The 18,929-nt window shown below is 40.2% G+C and overlaps 1 protein-coding gene across 1 annotated transcript in view; it reads left to right on the forward strand.

The window, feature by feature from the left end:
• Positions 1-18,929, forward strand: part of KIAA0930 (KIAA0930 ortholog) — a 35,448-nt gene that overhangs the window by 11,847 nt on the left and 4,672 nt on the right. The window contains exons 2-7 of the mRNA XM_010072358.1: positions 8,074-8,181; positions 9,269-9,346; positions 12,119-12,220; positions 12,660-12,800; positions 14,689-14,883; positions 17,057-17,219. Of these exons, the coding sequence (XP_010070660.1) occupies positions 8,074-8,181; positions 9,269-9,346; positions 12,119-12,220; positions 12,660-12,800; positions 14,689-14,883; positions 17,057-17,219 (787 nt within the window). The remainder of the gene's footprint in view (positions 1-8,073; positions 8,182-9,268; positions 9,347-12,118; positions 12,221-12,659; positions 12,801-14,688; positions 14,884-17,056; positions 17,220-18,929) is intronic.

Consider the following 18,929-nt stretch of genomic DNA (forward strand, 5'->3'; position numbering starts at 1 on the left):
AGGCAGATTTTTGGCAGGTCAGTCTGTGTGCAGCCAGCCTTGCTCTGATGAGCTGGAGGAGTTGCTAAAGCCAGAGACATTGCAAAGATTTTAGCATTTCTCACACAGATAGGTATTGCTGCTGGGTTTCAGGCAGCAGTCTTATTTTCCACATTTCCTTTTTTTTATTTATTACCTCCACTCCCTCTCCAGGAGGAACATGAACAGGAATCAATGCACACAAACCCTTTTCTGGTACTGGGTATCTTTGTCTCAGAATGAATCTAATATCTGCTAATCTCAGACTTGACACCTGCTGGTAAAAATACCATAAAATGTTCAGAGCAGAGCAGAGTGCTCTGCATTAAATCAGGGTCATGGAGCTTATTGATTTAAAAGTAATACTTTTTTTTTTAGATGTAGAAATCAATATAACCCTTCCTCTTCCCATCATCAGTGTATAAATTAGCTTGAAACATTTGGGAGGCTGATTCAAAACTTAGGGTTGCTGCATCCTTAAATTAAATAATATTCTGAAAGTTATAAGGGGGGTGCATGTGTTTTTTGTTTTTTAATTTTAGTTAACATTGTTAGGAGCAAGCCTATTGGGATTTGAAGTGTTTCAGAGCTACAGTGAAAGTAAAACACAAAAAGTTAATGCCCTTTGTCATTTGCATTCTAATAGAGGTCCACTTCTATCAGAGGACCTGGATTTTTCTCTTAATGCCTTTTTTAGGATTCTTCTAAGCATTCCGGTAGCTTATCACAGCTTGATTGCTGCCTCCAAAATGTATTTGTATCAATGATAGCCTTGGTGGCATTAGTCATGGGGATGATGCAGAAGTCCACAAGTACATCGGGTTTTGAGAATCCGTTGAAGGTACTATATTTTCAGGCTACTGGAGAGCTGAGGTTTGGGAGCGAGAATTGATGTCTTTGTGTAGGTTGGGGGAAAATAGATTAGTTTTTGTGGCAGAAGGAGGCAAAGATGACTGCTTATGCCCCAAAATTTGTTCTTGCTGTCTATCCAGTTCTAATAAAAAGCTGCTCTAGTGATAAATTCTTTCTCCTTTGCACCCATAAACTGTCTCGCTCTGCTGGTGCTATATGAAGTGTTTAAAATTAATTATAATGTGTGTGTGTGTGTGTGTGTGTGTTCAAAGGATGCAGAAAGAAAAGGGGTTTTCATGTTCTGCTCATTTTGGGAATGTAAATTGTTGTGGTTTAAACCCAGCGAGCAAAAGCACCACACAGACACTCACTCACTCCCCCCGGTGAGGTGGGGGAGAGAATCGGAAGGGTGAAAGTAAAAAAACTCGTGGGTTGACAAAAAGACAGTTTAATAGGTAAAAGCCATGAAGGCAAGCAAAGCAAGGAATTTATTCGCTACTTCCCATCAGCAGGCAGGTGTTCAGCCATCCCCAGGAAAGCAGGGCTCCATCACGTGTAATGTTAACTTGGGAAGACAAACGCCATCACTCCAAATATCTCCCTTCCTCTTATTTCCCCCAGTTTATATGCTGAACATGATGTCCTGTGGTATAGGTATGGTACCCCTTTGGTCAGCTGGGGTCAGCTGTCCCAGCTGTGTCCCCTCACAACTTGTTATGCACCCCCAGCCTGCTCGCTGGCAGGTCAGTGTGAGAAGCGGGGAAAGTCCTTGACTCTGTGTGAGCACTGCTCAGCAGTAGCTGAAACATCCCTGTGTTCCTGCACAAATCCAAAACATAGCCTCATACAAGCTACTCTGAAAAAAATTAACTCTGTCCAAGCCAAAATCAGCACAAATTAGAACTTACATTAACATTGCAGTTATAGCTAAATATAATTTAATTTTTTTTTATTCTGACATTGCTTGATGGCTGATGTGTAGCATTTAGTACCACTTCTTTGTTGTGCTTTAAATATTTTCTCTGTTTTCTTAAAGACATCTTTCATTTCCCTAAGAGAAAAATTTTATTGTGTTTGTTTATACTGGTTAAAATGTAATCTTCCACAGTCCAAATTTATAACTAAACGACTTGTGCTGTGTGAAGCATGGTATGTATCAATTATATACGAGTCTGATAGGAAAGCAGCTGAGTATCACACCTGCACGGAGGGGCTCTTCTGATGCCCTCAATCCTGGAGAACAAACGCCTTTGCTTGGAGAGGGTCTGGATGGGGTGTGTGTGTATCTGTGACTGGCTGCAGACTGTGAAACAACCCCTTACTTCCAGCTTCACGCTGTGGTGGTGCTGCTGCTGCATGTGAAGCTGCTGAAATGGCACAAGAAAAGCTAACAGCTCGAGTTGCTGAGTTGTGCCAGGCTCGTGCTGTTGCAGCTACCTGGGTACCGGTACCAAAGCTATCTGGTTTCCTACTGCTATGGGTTTAGTTGCTGGGGTGAGGGGACAGGATGCCACACAAACCTCCCACCTATGTGATTAGGTGCTTAAATAAGTGCCTGTGGAGGTATAAAATATTAGGTGTCCCAGAGTAAAGTGTTGTCTGGAAAATGGAGACATGCTGTGCTGCTGGTAATACCAATGTACTCTGTTAATGTCCATCTGGGTTACATAGTTTACTTAAAGGTACTTTGGTCCTGAAAAGAGATTGTTAAAGTGGGAGGAAGTAAAACAAGTGGCTGGCAGATAATGCACAAGAAAAGAGCAGAAGAAACTAGGACTGTGTTTGGGGGTGGATCTGAAGCATGGGGGTGAAGTGCATCAGTTCATTTGGTCAGTGAATTTAGAAGGACCATTTAATTTGATTAGTAGTTAAGATACCATTGTGGAATTATGCCTTTTTGCTACAGGGAAGACTAGTAAAAGGAAATACATTGGATAAATGTGAAAAAGATTCTTCTAGTGTTGAAAGTCACTAGGCTTCACAGTAGTTGGATGCCCTGTGTGATCGGAGCTTTTAAAACTGTTCACTGGTGAGCACACACAGGGCAATGATTCTGCTTTTGTAGAAGATGGATCCGTTTTTGAAATAAACTTTTTTCTTTTGCTGATTTTTCATGATCTTTTGAACCAAACCTGTCAATGTAAAATCCTAAAAATCAAATTTCAGTCTCTGTATTGCAGCTGACTCTGGAGACAATAGGAGTATTTCCTCGCTGAACTTGTATTGTGGAAAAAGTCCTGAATTTTGTTCACTGTGTCTTTGTCCTCCCCCTTTTCGTGTTCATCCCCCTTCCCTTTATTGTTTTTTTAGTGACTGTGGTCTGAAAAAAATCCTGAAAAATGGTGCTATTACTAGATAGACCTGTAATCCCATTAGACTTCTTTTTAATAGAAAACCTGAGTGTCCTTTTTTTGGGTGGCTTCTGAATGCCAACAAAATAGTGTTTCTTGTAAACCCTGTTCTTATTACCTCATTCTTTCTGTGTTGCCCAGCTGACAGCCTGTATCGATTTTGACTGTAGGTTTATTTTCAGGAGTTTTTCAAAGGCTTATGTGCTAAGATGTGCAAACAAGGAGATTTTAAATTCCCACAGGTTTCATCAAATAGCTGTAATGCCTTGGGAACTGTATTGAATTAATTCTCTCCTGAATTAAGGGGTTTTTTTAGAAGGGGTGCTAAATGGCCTGTGTTTCTTAATTATTTATTATTTATTAGTGTCCATGTTTATTAATATAAATCAAAAGGATAAATCATCTATGGGAAATTTTGGGGAACAAGTAGGCATGGTGGAAAAAGTGCTGTTCACTGGGATCTCAGATGGTTTTCTTTGGTTTTTATGTTAAAAATGTTCCAGCTCTCTATAACTATACAACTAGCATATCCATTGTATTGGCTTCCAGTTCAAGATCTGAGATTTTGTGTGATTTGATTTCTTTCGTGAAGATAGTCCACAATATATTCATTTCCAAAAGGCATAATTCTATGAATAAAATACATTAGTGTTCATAGATGCTTTGCTCCTTTGCACTTAGGTTTTGTGCGGACGATAGCTCCTGCCAACAGTTCCTGTAATGACGTGTGCTCCTTGTGGGAGCAGCTGCGGGCAGAAGTAGTTGTGGGGCTCTCCAGGACCTCTGGTGTCACTCCAGACTAGGCACAGGCATTGCGGCACAGAAGCCCATGAAGTTCTAGAGATGGACCATAGTTTGACTAGTATGTGACAGCTGTGTCAGAAGGTAGCCACAACGTTTGCCACGCGTGGAAAATAAACGAGCAGAGGAAAAGCAGAATGGCGGCGAGGGTCCTGGCTAGCAGGGGTGAGGTGGAACAACATCGGTTGGAGGTGTTTGTAAGGGGGTTCTGCAGGGACCAGTGACTGGGATTATAAAATTTCAGTGGATTCAGATTTGTGGATGACACACGTTGGTGGTGCATAGATTGTGATGAGGGCATGGCCATTGGACTGCGCAGTGTGATCCCTGGGAAATACGGATCCATTTGTTAGTGTAATTCAATACTTCACTGCCAGGAGTGCACACAGGCTCTGGAAAGGATAGGCAAGGCCCTGAGCACAATTTATTTAGCATAAGAACATGCTGCTGTGCAGAAAAAGTGCAGTCCTGAGGGAGCAGCAAGAGCGTGTCCACCAGCACTGTGCTGGTACTGGAAAACCTCCAGTACTGGTGAAATACCAAGGATGCAAAAAGAGCACAAGATCTGCAGAGCTGCCCTGCTATGAGATCTCCTAAAGGAATTCTGTCTGGTTTGTCTGAAAGATTAATAAATGACCAAAAAAAAAAAAACCAAACCCCAAAACCCACAAACAAAAAACCTACAAAAAAACCAAACCCCAAACTGGGTATTAGAGAGCTTCTTAATACAGTGGAAATAAGCATGACAAGAACCAGAGGCTGACAAAAGGAAAGCAGCTGAATTAAATGAAGTTGCACACTTTCAGCCAAGAGGATGATTAATGTTTGGAATGAGTTCTCAAAAGAAGGTATTTTCCCAGGCACTGTCTAGTCAAATGTGATTGACTGGGTTTTGTGAAGAATTAACAGGATAAAATGTCTGTGGCATGTAGGAGGTTGTCCTAGCTGATGTAATTCTCCTTTACAGCCTTAGCTCAGTAACCTCCTGCAAACTTATATATAAAGGTGGCAGAATGGATTTCAGCTTGCTGAAACTGTAGAAGGGCCATCATCTTGACTTGAATGAGGAAATACCCAGACTGACTTTTGGATTTTACTGGGAATAAATAATTAGCATTTACATAGTTCTTTCTATTAATAAATTTTCACACTTGCAGGAAGGCACATCTAATTTAAAGCCAGATGAACAAGCATAGAGGTGAGGCATGGCCAAGTGAATCAGCGGCAGACCTGGAAAAAGATCCAGTGTCTCCTGGATCCCTGACCGAGACAGACTTGTTTTCTTGGGAGGACTCAGCTGTCTGAAATACAGCATGTTCTCTAGTCCATAACATTTCTTAACTCTGGAAGGCCAAACTTAACAACATTAATCAAGCCTAGAATATCACAAACTGGTGTTCTGATGAAAAGTATGAGGTGTACTAAGAAATTATATTTTAAAAAATTTATATATACTTCTATATATACTGTTTTATATGTATACATAAAAAATTAGTCTCACATTTGCCATGTGATTTCTCTGTAAATATAAAGCAACACGTTTGTAGGGAAGGTGTTTCTCTTCATTTAAGAAGCGCTGTGCTCAGCACTGGCAACACTGACTTACCTAAACTCACATAATGGTTTCTATTACTGGGAACTCCTTGAGATTTTGACAGCACTCTGTTTATTGATGTCCGAACACTTAGAGGTCAGAACAGCAAACACATTGGTCTTCTGTTTCCCGTGCTGTCAATCCCAAATGCCTACATTTACTTGAAATGATTCACTTAAATATAAAAGGTTAGTACTTATCCCCTGTCTTTTTTATTTTGAGTTAAATAAAGAAAATCCCTTCATGACAGTTAAAGGTAGCTACTTCACAGTGTTTATGTGATCTTACCACTTCAGTTCTTTTGCACATAAGGAACCTGAGTAATGGGTCTTGTAAACATTCAGGTTTTTATTTTATGTTCTTGGGACGTAAGGAAGATAAGCATACAGATGCTGAGCCTGCATCCTAGGGATGTGGACAAATTAGGTCAGCCTGCCAAGGAGTTTAGGTTGCTGATTTTAAACAATAGTGATTGACGTGACTTGTATGAAATGGTTGAAAATTGTGTTTAAAGTTCCTTGTATGAGGTGGTTTTTTTGGTTTTGGTTTTGTTTTGGTTTTTTAGTGATTGATTTGGATGGCTCCTTTATTGGCTAATGCTGAATAGGTGGCTGCAGGGTCCGAATGAAGTAATGCCCAGGCTTTCCTGCATCCTTGGCCATGCCTGAGGCTGCACAGTGTGCCAGTGACAATGGGATCATTTGCTATGAGTTGAACCAAGCTTGTTGATTTATTTCACGTAATATCACATGGCCACCTTCACCATGGCAGTAGACGGTAGCTGAGATTGATTTGTGAGCTACAGCACTTGCAGGGAAATGGAGCCCCTGGAAAGTGCTGTTTGTTTTGGCCACCCAAATTTAGCACTTTGCTTTATGCCAAGATGCCTTATGGATGCTATTTCTGGAAGAATTGTTTAGAAATGAGTAAAAGGGGTGTTGCAGATAGATGTCTTCATGAGATAAGGGTGAGATTTTTTTCAAAAGTAACTCGTAATTTGAGTGCTTACACTGTGAAGTGTATTATGAGTCAGATGAGGAGCGGTCGTGCTGCTTGTTATAGTGCCCTGGCGAGGCACTTTTATAAAGCAGATGCTTTGGTAGTGTGGGAAGTAAGGCATCCAAAACAACTGGCTGCTGAAGCAAACACTGGCTTCTTGGTGTAACTATTGCCCTAGTGCTGGGTAGGGATGGTTTATTCCCCTGACGCTCACTGAGGATGCTTACCTGGGCATGAGCAGGAGCTGCAAAACATGTCCAGCAGATGCCAGCGCCATGGAGAACATTTGGAAGTCCCATTTTCTGTTTCTCTGGGTTCAGAGGAGTCCTGCCTGCCTCTGTCGCTTCTGGCTGCTGATGGTTCCTTTCTCTCTGGAAAGAGGTCGCCTTGTCCTGCTGGGTTTGACCTGTTGAACAGAGAACTGTACCCCGTGCACTTTATTGCCTGGCAAAAAAACTGAATTCCCTAAAATAATTTCTTTTATCATACCTTGTGGCTTAAGCACGTGGCTAAGGGAACAGCCATGGCAGTAGTTCATGGGGATCCACTATGCACTGATGGTGCACTTGTACCGCCTGGGAATCCTACCCTAAATTAGTGGTTAGGGAAAAAATGATTAAAGAGAGGCCCTTTTTTATCATTATCTGTGATAGAGTGGGGGGAGTGTTCTGTGAAAGAGGTGTTGTGCAATGGCTTTGTAGTTGCTGGTGAGAAGTAGTTCAGTGTGAACTGAATTTCACCAGCAGAAAACGTAAGTGGCCAGCTTCTGCAAAGGGAGGTTTAAACTTTATTGTTAAGAGACCATTAAACTCTGGCTGGATTAAAGTAAAGGCTCTGTGGATATGGAGGCAAAAGAGACTGAGGTGATGTCTGCTGAGCACTTGAGCTCTCTTACTCTGGCATTAGTTGGAGCTGTCAGTTTTACCCTGCAGTTACTCAGTCCTGCCTTCACCCTGTCCTCTTGCTGCATCTTTCCTTCAGAGACAGGGCAGCTTTTGTTGCACAGGGTATTTTCGGAATCTTGCAAATGTGATGTGCTTTTAGGCATGAAAGTGCAAATACCACCTTTGTTTATTTGGAGAGGAATTTGAATTAGATTATTTCCCTCAGCTGTTCATGTCTTAGTTTTTTACAGTAACTCTCATTAGTTTGTGTGATTATATTGCCAATAAAAAAAAAATCATTATTTTATTAATTTCAATTAACGAAGCTGCTGTCCAAAACCAAGATTCATCTGCACAGACCTGCCTTTCTCACCTGTTCTCCTTCACATCTCCGGTCCCTCCATCTTCACACAAAGCCTTCCATGAGGGCTGACCTTGCATGGTCAGCAAAATCCCATCCTGGCAGAAAACTATAGCAGGAAGCTATGCAACACGCAGCTTCTGGTGTCAATTTTAGGTTTGCCTATAGGTACCTTTAAGTAATATTTTTCAAGGAGATGTCATATTTTCTTAGCAGGTTGAAGTTGAAGTTTACCGGAGAGATTCTAAGAAGCTTCCTGGCCTGGGAGACCCCGACATTGACTGGGAAGAGAGCGTCTATTTGAACCTCATCCTGCAGAAGGTAACAGTGATGCTTATATAATTTTCATGGGCTATTTATGATAGAGAGGTTCCAGGGTAGGCTTTGATCTGTTCCCTTTCCTCCCTAGCTTGGGGGATTTGAAGACTTCTGGAGGCTATAAAGAAAACATGGCTTTAATTTGGCCTTTCAGAGTCTAAATTAACATAAACTGAGATGTTTATTCTTTCTCAGTAGAGTCCTATAGCTTTCCTCAGAAGACTTTATCCAGTAGAGCTGGGTTGAATTTTATACTCTGTAACAAAGTTTTGCAAAATGGAAGGCTTTGTCAAGTTTAATAGTTTTTGAGAGTGAATGAGACTGTTAGACAAGCAAGAGTTCCATTAGAGCTCACAATACTGGTGCAGCTAAAAGAGGGAACTGCTAAGTGGAAATGCGGTAAAGGTGTTATGTGTTACACTGGGAGTTTGCTGTTCTTGACATCAGAACTTTAATAAAACTTTTTTTTTTATGTTGGTGGAAACATGAAGCTAGCACAAATTATTTCTTTAATTAACTCCTAGGTTGTTTAGTTATTGTGTATGTTACATTGGTGCTTAGGGAAGCTGAACATTACTATAGTCATTTGAAATCCCTTAAAAGTTTTGTTGATTATGATCTTGGGATGAGAGACTGCTGGCTCATTGCACATGTCCTGCAAAATAAATTGTTTTCATTCTCCTTCCTCCCGAAAGTCTCGTTGCAGAACTTCTCTGCAGAGAGCAGTTTCCGCCTTTATTTAATGCTGGATAAAACCAGAATCCATTTGCTACAGTCAGAACTCAGAGATGCTGTTACAGCTGGGCATTGCTATCATGCTTGCTCCTTACAAGTTTTTTCAGATTACTTGGCAGGCTACATTAATGGTTTCTGAACTCTCTAATGTGTTGCTTCTGTTCATTAGCATTTCTATTTTTCCCTTTTCAAAAAGGTAGCAAATAGAATAAAGAAAACAGCAATACCAAAGCATCTTACTTTTTAGCCAGACAGCTAAAAAAACTAAGACAGAATGTGTTCTGTGTCATGCACATGAATGTTTTGTTTTTCTAACTCTAAACCTTTATTTCCTCTTTCTGATGCCCTGTTTTAGCTGGATTATGTGGTGACATGTGCTGTGTGCACACGCTCCGATGGAGGAGATATTCACATTCACAAAAAGAAATCTCAGGTGAGATTACCCTGCTGTTACTGTGGATAAGATGTTGGCATCCAGTATTACCTAATCCTAAAAACTCTGTCAAAACCATGGCAATGGTTCTCAGGCTGTGTTCTGACAGATGCATCCTTGTGAAGCATCTCAAGTCTTTGTCTAGTGGCATTTCCTGCCAGTCATCTAAAGGAGAGATCTAAGTGTCCTTTATAGACCCTCTCAAAAAAACTCTAAAGACATGCTTTCAAGATTTATATCTTTGCCTACTGGATTTTTTGGGGGGAGGGGGGTCCTGGATGGGGAGTATGCCCAACTGTTAACCATTCTGAGGGTAAACATGAAATTGTATGAGACCTGAGTTACGAGAAGCCTTCAGGGTAAATCTGTAATGGAGGGCTATTAAATGGTAGACAATTTACTGATTACCAATTTATCTTTTTGTTGTTTTATGATATTCTTATTTTCTCTCTTAAACTGCTCATTCCTTCCGTCTCCACACTGAAGGCTTTTGTTACGTCCTTGTGTGCAGCATACAGTTAAGCCAGGGTTTAGCATAGTGGAGGAAACTGAATAAGCACAGAGGGGATAGAAACAAGAAACCCCAGGCTTCTTCACCCAATTTTCAGCAGATCTTGCAACTATTTCTCCTAGTTGGCAGAAATTCTTCTTTAAAAGGCTCCTTTTGCCTTTAAAAGGCTGTTTCTCCCAGGTATTTCCATTCCTTTAGCTCATTCAGCTGCTTGCATGGTATTACCTAAAATAAACCAGTGCTCTTCAATTCTTTAATTTTGTTTTACCATTTTAAAACAATTGTTGCTTTGCCTACAAAGAAAAGTAGCGACACTGATTATTGTATTTGTAATTTGCATTAGTTAAGCGCATAATTCCCTTCTTCTGGTGCTGTTGAGACACCACATTACACCACTGATGTAAGCCTTTTATTTCTTATTGCTTTTTCCACTGTTTACTAGTCCAAACTTCACCCCCAATTAACAACTACAGAATTCTTTTGGGAAAAATCTGTAAATATTACTTGCAGATTTGAAAACTAGGATGAGGAGGATGAGGGACCTGCTGTCACTGTGTGTGAGCAGTGTTCAGAATAGGGAGGAGGTTTTCTGTTCCTCATTCCTAGAGGCTAGTACTGTGGGACTGCTTATAAATTTTTGTCTCCCTTTTTCTAGGAGAAACTCAGCACACATTAAAACTTACCAGTACATACTAGTAACATTTCAACATCATGGAGTTGAGCTATGGAGAGAGAAACGGCAGTTCTATATACTGTGGAAAGCATGTTTGCAGTAGGGCATTTGATTGTAACATGAACCATTGGGGCTCTGAGTTCTAAATGAACAAAAGCCAACTTTTTGGGATCTGTATTACTGCTCTGATGGTTCTTGCTGTAGAAAGCGTATGTTTGTCATTTCGGTGTGCAGCCAGATATTGAATAGGTGGAAGCCCTATTCAGGCATAGGACTTGCTGTGCTGTTCCAAACCTATGACAAAGCTTCTGTGTTCATACCAGTAGAGTACCTAAGGCATGAAACCAGTGTAAAAAAGCTGACTTTCTGCTAAATTATTCTGCAGACTACATTGATTCTCTCCTGGCTTGACAATAAGATCTCTACAAACTGTATTTTCCTCAGGTGTGTCTGACTGGAGATGAGTTTGGGGGTTGTTTTTGCTTTACATTGGATGGCATGAGGACAAGGGTGCCTGGAAGATGTCTTTGTTTCAGGCGTTGGTGCAGGTGTCATCTTTGGGGAGTCCTGTTAACTTTCTAATGCTGTGTCTTGTTATGAAGCAACCTTTCTTTTTAATAATCTGTATTTAAATGTGTATGTAGGCTTCATAAGTACAGATAAGGAAAAGCAACCCTCTCCTGAATATCTAACATCCTACCCTTGGTCATATTTTGTGTTGAATGGTTTGTAGCAAGGGTATCACAAGCCTGACAGTCTGGGAAGATTCAGAGCTTTCAACGCATTCACAGTGGGCTAATATTTGACAGGTTTCTTTAATTCAAATCTTTGTTTGTAAACAGAGGTGGAAGCAAATAAAGTTACTTGGTATGAACTCTTCTTCCCCTTTACCTGCTTTACCTTGTTGGAATGATAAAATCTAAAGCCTTTAGCTATTTAAACATAGTTTGTTTTGAGGAGTGAAGTGACCAAAGGAGTTCAGGAACTGTATCAGAGGGAGGAATGTGCAAGAGGAAGCACAGTGGATAGAGAAAGAAAGAGAAGCAGAAGATGAGGATGAAAAATCAAGTACTTGTCCTCCTGAGGGCCATGCTTCCCATTACTGAGAGATGTTGATCTTATGGTAGTACTAGGCAAACAATAACAATGAAATTAACTGTACAAGCAAATAGTGTTAGGTCAGCTACTTCACAGTAATGTTCTTGCTGTGTGTGCTTTTACTTTGCAGCGTATTGCAGTAACTTAAAGGCAGCTCAAAGTGGTTTTCTCTGTTAATGAAAAGGAGGACACCGTAGGATGGTGAGAGGTCAGGTACATACACAGGGACATTTACTGTAGGGCAGCTAGTATTTGATAACTTGCATGTGAAAACTCAATGATTTCACAAGTGTTGTCACTATTGCAAAACAGGCTATAGTCAGAAACCAGCTCAGCTTTGCCTGCAAGATGTCCAGCATCTCTTGGGTAAGTGAAAATGGTGGCTGACTGTGGTGTTTTGATATTGCCTGCCTTGAATTCGGTGCACCCATTCCTGAGTGCATTAAACTGAGAAGATGGTTGTTGTTTTTTTTTCCTGTATCTTTCTCAGCAAGTGTTTGCGTCTCCTAGCAAACACCCGATGGACAGTAAAGGAGAGGAGTCAAAGATCAGCTACCCCAACATTTTCTTCATGATTGACAGTTTTGAAGAGGTGAGTTCCTTGTTGCAGCAGCAGCAGAGTTTTGTTCTATCCTAGTGTTATGTCCTGCTTAGCTGTTTTCTTGAACCTTTTGAACAAATATTCTTGGCTAATTGAGGGTTATCTTCGATAATCTTTATCTTATTTTATTTGACCTTTCTCTTTAATGTTTGAAATCTGAGCTTAAAGCTGGATTTTAGCATCTGTCTTCCTGATGACCTAAAGCAAGACAGGCTGTTGTGAGAGCTGCTTATCTCAACACATGATTTACAGTGCGCACTGCCTGAAGTCTGCTCTGTTGAAAGGCTGGGGTGGAGCATATGGCTCCCTTGCTTTCTGCCATTTACATTGAAACTGCCTTGAGCCTAAAAGGAATCATGGGAATCTGTATATATTTGAACTTTAACAGCTGCAGTTTGACTTGAAGTGTTTCATCTTGCATCTCTGGCAGGTTTTCAGTGACATGACTGTGGGAGAAGGAGAAATGGTCTGTGTGGAGCTGGTGGCCAGTGACAAAAGCAACACCTTCCAAGGGGTCATTTTTCAGGGGTCCATCCGCTATGAAGCACTCAAGAAGGTCTATGACAACAGGGTAAGGTGCTTCTGAAAGACAACATCCTTTGCCACAATGATACTCTGACCACAGTTTTTCTTTGCTGCTGAGGCTGTTAGCTTTTTGTCCTGTTAGATCATCTGCATTGTAGCCTGTCTTTTTTGGCTTTGAAAGTTACCTGAAAGCTAATGCTTTTGGCTTGGACAGCTGAGCACATTCAGATCAGGATATATTACTCTGGTGTTTGCCAAAAGGAGTAAAGTTGATAAGTTGTTAAGGATGTGACGTGGGAATGAATCTGAGTAACAGAGTTCTGGTAGTCTGTTTTCTTTGAAAGGTCATAGATGCTTCTAGTTACTTCAGAGAAGGCATGTTTTGCATGGAGATTTTAAACTCTGGTAACTACTTTGCTATATGTAAAATCTGTTTTTCTTTAGTATGTTTTGTACTAATGGCTGTTTTCAAAAGACTACTGTAGTTTCACTGTCACAGAAAGACACTTTCTTTGCTTTTCCACAGAAATAAGAAATGCCAGGACTTTCCACTTCAAATTCAGTACTTAGTGCTGAAGTCAAGAGAGTGTGAGAGCCAATAACATTCTCAAACAGTTTGTTATAAAGACAGTCCTGAGAGATTTTTAAAAAACAAAGAAAAAAATCCCCACAGTATCTGCTGTGACTGTAAAATTCATTTCCCTTTGTTCCTACCCTTGTCAGGAGAGGTCATGAATAATTTCCCTTCTCCCTGTTTTGAATGTGAGTAGTTATACTCTTCTAGCAGTTTTTCAAGAGAACATGAAACTGAAATTGCTTCTCTGTCCCACCATCATCTTACGGCCTCACGCAATCAGCTGGTGGCTTATTAAAACACATGGGAATACAGAATCACTAAAGACAACATAAGAAGGAAGCCCTGCAGTGGAAAGACAAGATTTGATGTGGTAAAGTCACTTCATAGCCTAGGAATGTCCTGTTTGACCACACAGCTACTTACATTGTTTTGTTAGATGAAATAAAATTGTTAGCTCTTCAAATATTCATTTATGGACAAAGGCAAAACTTGAAATTTTATCATTCTTATAACAGAACAGAAGCAATCTCTCTATGCTTTTGAAGGCTACTTGATTTCAGTTGTGTCTGTATTAATTCTTAGCACAATTATGAGTTGTGTTACATGATGAGCATCTTGGCCCTTTCAGGCGATAAACTGCTGAAAGTTGCGATAAACCACTTAAACTTACGGATAAGTCCTTCTTATTTCCCTTGGCAAAACCTTGACAGGTTTCATATTGGTCTGTTCCTTTTTTTCAGTTCTCAGTTCAGTTTTCAGTTCAGTTGTGTTAACTGGAAATTGAGCCCTTCTGTCTGTTGAGAGGGTTCAAAAGCTGTCAAGGTTTTGCGGTGAGCAATGCAATGCAGGTTAGTTGTGCATGGGGACTGGTTCTTTATGCTTTGGCCTCGACAGTGTGGACACACAGATGTCTGAATTGACTTGCCACAAAGTAGTGCCAGAATTGTGCAGTACACTTTGCTAGTCTGAAGCATCTCGTGTGTGTGTGTCTATTGCTTTTTGGACTTAAACGAGTGTCCCTGCACAGGCTGTGTTGTGCACGTGCCTGCTTGTGCTCTGGTGTGCCACGTTGTGTGCGTCTGGATAAAAACCTTTTGGTTTATCTCAACGTGCCATTGGGTAACTCTGCCTTTTGGATAGCTGAAGGAGTTGATTCTTCTCTGAGCCTTTGGTTTTGTATCTGTAAAATTGCTTCCCTTTTGGAAGCCCTTCCAGCTTAAAGTGCTTCTTAAGAATCAAGATAATGATCATTATCCCCTATGGTTTTGACTTAGATAACTGCTTTCAGAGAAAGTTATTTTTTTGAAACATGGAGATTTTATTGCATGGTTTTCTCTCCTGTCTTGATGCATTGTAGGTGAGCGTTGCAGCTAAGATGGCTCAAAGAATGTCTTTTGGCTTTTATAAATACAACAACATGGAGTTTGTCCGAATGAAAGGGCCACAAGGGAAAGGACATGCAGAGATGGCAGTGAGTAGAGTTTCTACTGGTGACACTTCACCGTATGGGACAGAAGAAGATTCAAATCCAGAATCCCCAGTGCATGAGAGAGTAAGTAGCAGGCAGAAATACTGATTTAAGGTTAAGTATTAACATGTTTTGTTCCAAAGCCAGTAGGCGGACTGAAGCTGGGATTAACTCACATCAAGGTTCTGAACTTAGGTTTGCCTGTGTATATTTTTAACATATTCAGTATATGCAGATGGATTTTTAGCACAGTTTCCCTTGAGGAAATACTGAATACAGAGATGACTGGATGACTCATACTTCTGGAGGAGTGTTTTGTTGAAACAACAGCAATGTTGATTCCAGGGAAGATGATGATTCTGCCTGTTTTCTATGAAAATTAATAGATTCCATTTCTGTACAAGATAGGATTTACCTAGAAATGTGGAATTTGTATATTATGTAGGTTGCTTGCTAAACCTCATAGGAAATGGTACTGTTGGGGGATTTTGCCACTGATGAATGCTGTCCATGTGAAGCCTGTATAATGTTAAAGCAAAGATTGTGGATCTAGATGCAGTACCATATTTATGCATATGCTTAATTTTAATGCAAGTGCAGTAAAATACCAATAGAATCAGTCCATAGATGCTGACTTGGCCCTTATTCAGTCCTGAGCCTTGTTTTCCGTTAAAGCATTTTACCTAGTTAAGGGGGATTAGGCAACATGTCTTCAAAATACCTTCACAGATGTGTCCTGACCTGGGCTGGGTAGTTCCTGATGGATTCTAGTCTGGTTTCCTGTGTAACATAGCTAACCTCTGTAGCTTAAAGGTCTGAAGGACTGCTTCTGAACATCTTCATGCAAGATGTGTGATTTTAGTTTCTGGCTTCCTAAAAGGCAAAATGAGCTGCCAGCATAGAGCTTGTTAACTGTATGTGCTTGCCGTAGAGATATGGCCTGGAGGGACTTCCTGATCTTTTGGCTCCAGGACTTTGAGTGTCAACTGGAAGGTGTCAAAATAGATTTGATAGTACATGATGATTGCTTTTTGCTAATAGTTTTAATGGTGATTTGTCTGTTTCTGTTTTTCCCTCCAGGTGTGATATGAAATGGCTACAGGATTAAAAATAGAGACAAGCACAAATCAGAGCTCAAATGCACTAAAGAGAGGATTAGTTGGGTGCCTCTACTTTTTTTTTTGTAGTGTTAATGATAGAGGGATGACACAGAGTGTTTCTGCAGTGCAACACCAACCTGGCTTGACTGTCATCCTCACTCACATATCACCTCCCTCCTTTGTTTGTATTGACAGATGTGAGCAATATCAGGTGTCATCTCAGGGAGAGTTATGGGATTGTTAAATTAACTGTGTGAAGAAGGAAGGATGAGATAGAAGTTACCTCCATTAGCAAAGTAGTTATCCCTTTTTTTAAATTTTGAATGAAACTATTAAAATATTACTATCAAAACCAGTGCATAAGCACTGCATTTCAATTATTTCTGAAAAAGGTATGGTTGACTATAATTGTGGTTTACTCAAGAGCAACTACTGCTCTGAAAGAAGGGTGTCTTTATAGTTTCATCCCTAACCTGTGTTTCGCCATAGACAATTATATCCTTGTAGTTATCATCGCTTAGACAAACCAAATAATCAGGGGCATCTCAACTTGTTTTTCTCAATCCTGTATTGAAATATGATATACACATAATTGTACATTGACTTCACTTTTGCGTCAGCATCTTGGGCTAAGTAATTGCCTTGTGACCCTGCTTCACAAAGACACTGTGACCTTTCACAGTGATCCCATGTGGCGTTCTTCTAAGCAGGGAAACTACTGCCTTGTGTTTGCAAAAAAAAAAAAAGATGCAAATTTTTAGTCTGTCCAATACACATATTCTTAGCATATTAAGTATTCTGAATTTCAACATGCAAAAATAAGATTAGACATTCTTGGTGCCTAAATTATTAATTTTGATCCTTATGACTATGAATCCTTGTTAAAAGTGATCAGCTGAGGAGTTTTTTTCATTATTCACTTAACAATTGAGGGTGATGATATATCAAAATATTTTCATCTTGATGAGCATCTTGAAGCTGAAATGACTGTTCAGTTGACATTCTCTGGCTACTCTGACAAAACTTACAGCTAGACACCAGTCATGATTCTGATTTTTGCACGTGACTGCCTTGTGGCACACATTTGAGACTGATTCTAGAAGAATAGAACTTTTTAAACAAAGCTTTCTCTAGCATTTCTTCTGTTTCCCTTTCAGGTCACATCTTTCAGCACACCACCAACCCCAGAACGCAACAATCGCCCATCCTTTTTCTCCCCATCCCTCAAGAGAAAAGTGCCCCGAAATCGAATTGCTGAGATGAAAAAATCCCACTCAGCAAATGACAGTGAGGAGTTCTTCAGAGATGACGACGGTGGAGGTGAGAGAAGTAATATCAGCTAAACAGACTTGTCTGGAGAGGGCACAGAGCTATGAAAAGGGATCCCAATGCTGGATTTTCCAAAAGGTTTGCAGTGTGAAAAACTTAGCTCCACAGAAAGTCCAGTGCCACTCTGAAAATGGGGTTGTTCGCAGGCTTAGTGTCTTTTTGAAGGCTGAAGACCAACAATTCCTGCATATGTTTAAAACTTATCTCCTCCTTTTATATAGACCCATTTGAGGGAAACTTGAGCAGGGAAGATCCCTGCCCTTTCCCAGATATTATGCTCTTAGGTGGGCTAGGGTGTGCTCTCATGGACAAGTTATCTGAATTCCCTGATTTGATCCAGAATTGGTTAAAGTTGTTGAAAAGGCATTTACTTCAGCTGGCTTTGGATCAGTTCTGAACTCTCTAAGAAGAAAACCTAATTAATTTGTTTACATAATGGTTTAATGCCTTGTGGAACTCTTCCTTTGAATGCTAGTTACTCAGTATGAAACAAGCAACAAGATAAAAAATTGAGTCTGATTCAGAATATAGTGTATAAATCAAACCATATTGCAGTTTTGTTAGGCAGGAAACTCACAAATGTCAAAGTCAAAACTACTTGTCATATGTTTAGAAACAATTCATTAGAAAAGCCAAAAAATCTAACTATCTGTTGGCTAACAGATAAACACAAAGGTAATTTCCAGATCACAGGTTCTGTTTGTAGTAGCAAAGGCATTACCCATCAGTGGTACTGGACCAGCTTAGCTAATAAAGAATTGCACCTTAGAAAACAAACTTAGGTGATAATGTTTCGTTCAAATTCTGTGCAACTTAAACTAGTTGTAACTAATTCAGGGTTCTGTCAATGGAAACCTTTCCTCATCTCTCTTTCCTTAGTTTGCCTAGTGAAAATGTCTGTTTTTTCCAAATAAGATGTTTTTAGCATGTTTTACTAGGCAAAGGGTAGGCCTTTGGTCAATTACTATGTCGTGTGGAGAGAAGGGCAGCTTTCCCGGGTAGAGTCCTGCTTTTCTTATTTTTCTGTTGGATGTTGCACAGGACAGAATGGAGTTCAAGGCATTTATCCATCAGCCAGTGTAGGTAGTGCCAGTGTCTGCTCAGTATTGTTTTGCACATTCTGATCTTAGTGTACTTAATAATGATAAATGTAATGATGAACATTCTTATTATTTTCATTTTCTTTTCCTTCTAATGTATTTATGTAAGTAAACAAATTCCAGGTTTTCCAGGCATTTTATAACACACATATAAAATACCAAGAAGTGTGGTCTCAGTTATAACTGTTCTGACCTTACGGTTCCTAGTCCTAAAAATAAATAGAGGAATATTTTAGCAGCTTATGCTAGTAAGTTTAATTTGTTCAAAGATGAGTTTTCTACAAGGAGAAGTGACTAAAAAGTGAGATTTCTTTACAAATTTTAGAAACCTGAGTATGCTACCAGTGTTTGCTCTGTGGTGGCGAAGTTCTTGTTTCACAATGGGAAAGCGGACTTCAGTTTACCTAGTGATGGGGTTTTGTAGAAGCAGAGATATTCTGGGGCATCTTGGCCTCATGGGTGGAGGAGGATAACTTGTTTGTCCAAAGATCAGTAGTGTCCTTGGTCTGGCCAGTGCTTCTGCAGAGCTGCCCCCTGTGCAGACAGACCTGTTGTGGACAGGAACAGCCCACAGGGCCCACTTCACTTGCTGTTGCTGTGT

This window comes from Pterocles gutturalis, unplaced genomic scaffold, assembly GCF_000699245.1.
Source record: "Pterocles gutturalis isolate BGI_N339 unplaced genomic scaffold, ASM69924v1 scaffold5802, whole genome shotgun sequence".
Lineage (NCBI taxonomy): Eukaryota > Metazoa > Chordata > Aves > Pterocliformes > Pteroclidae > Pterocles > Pterocles gutturalis.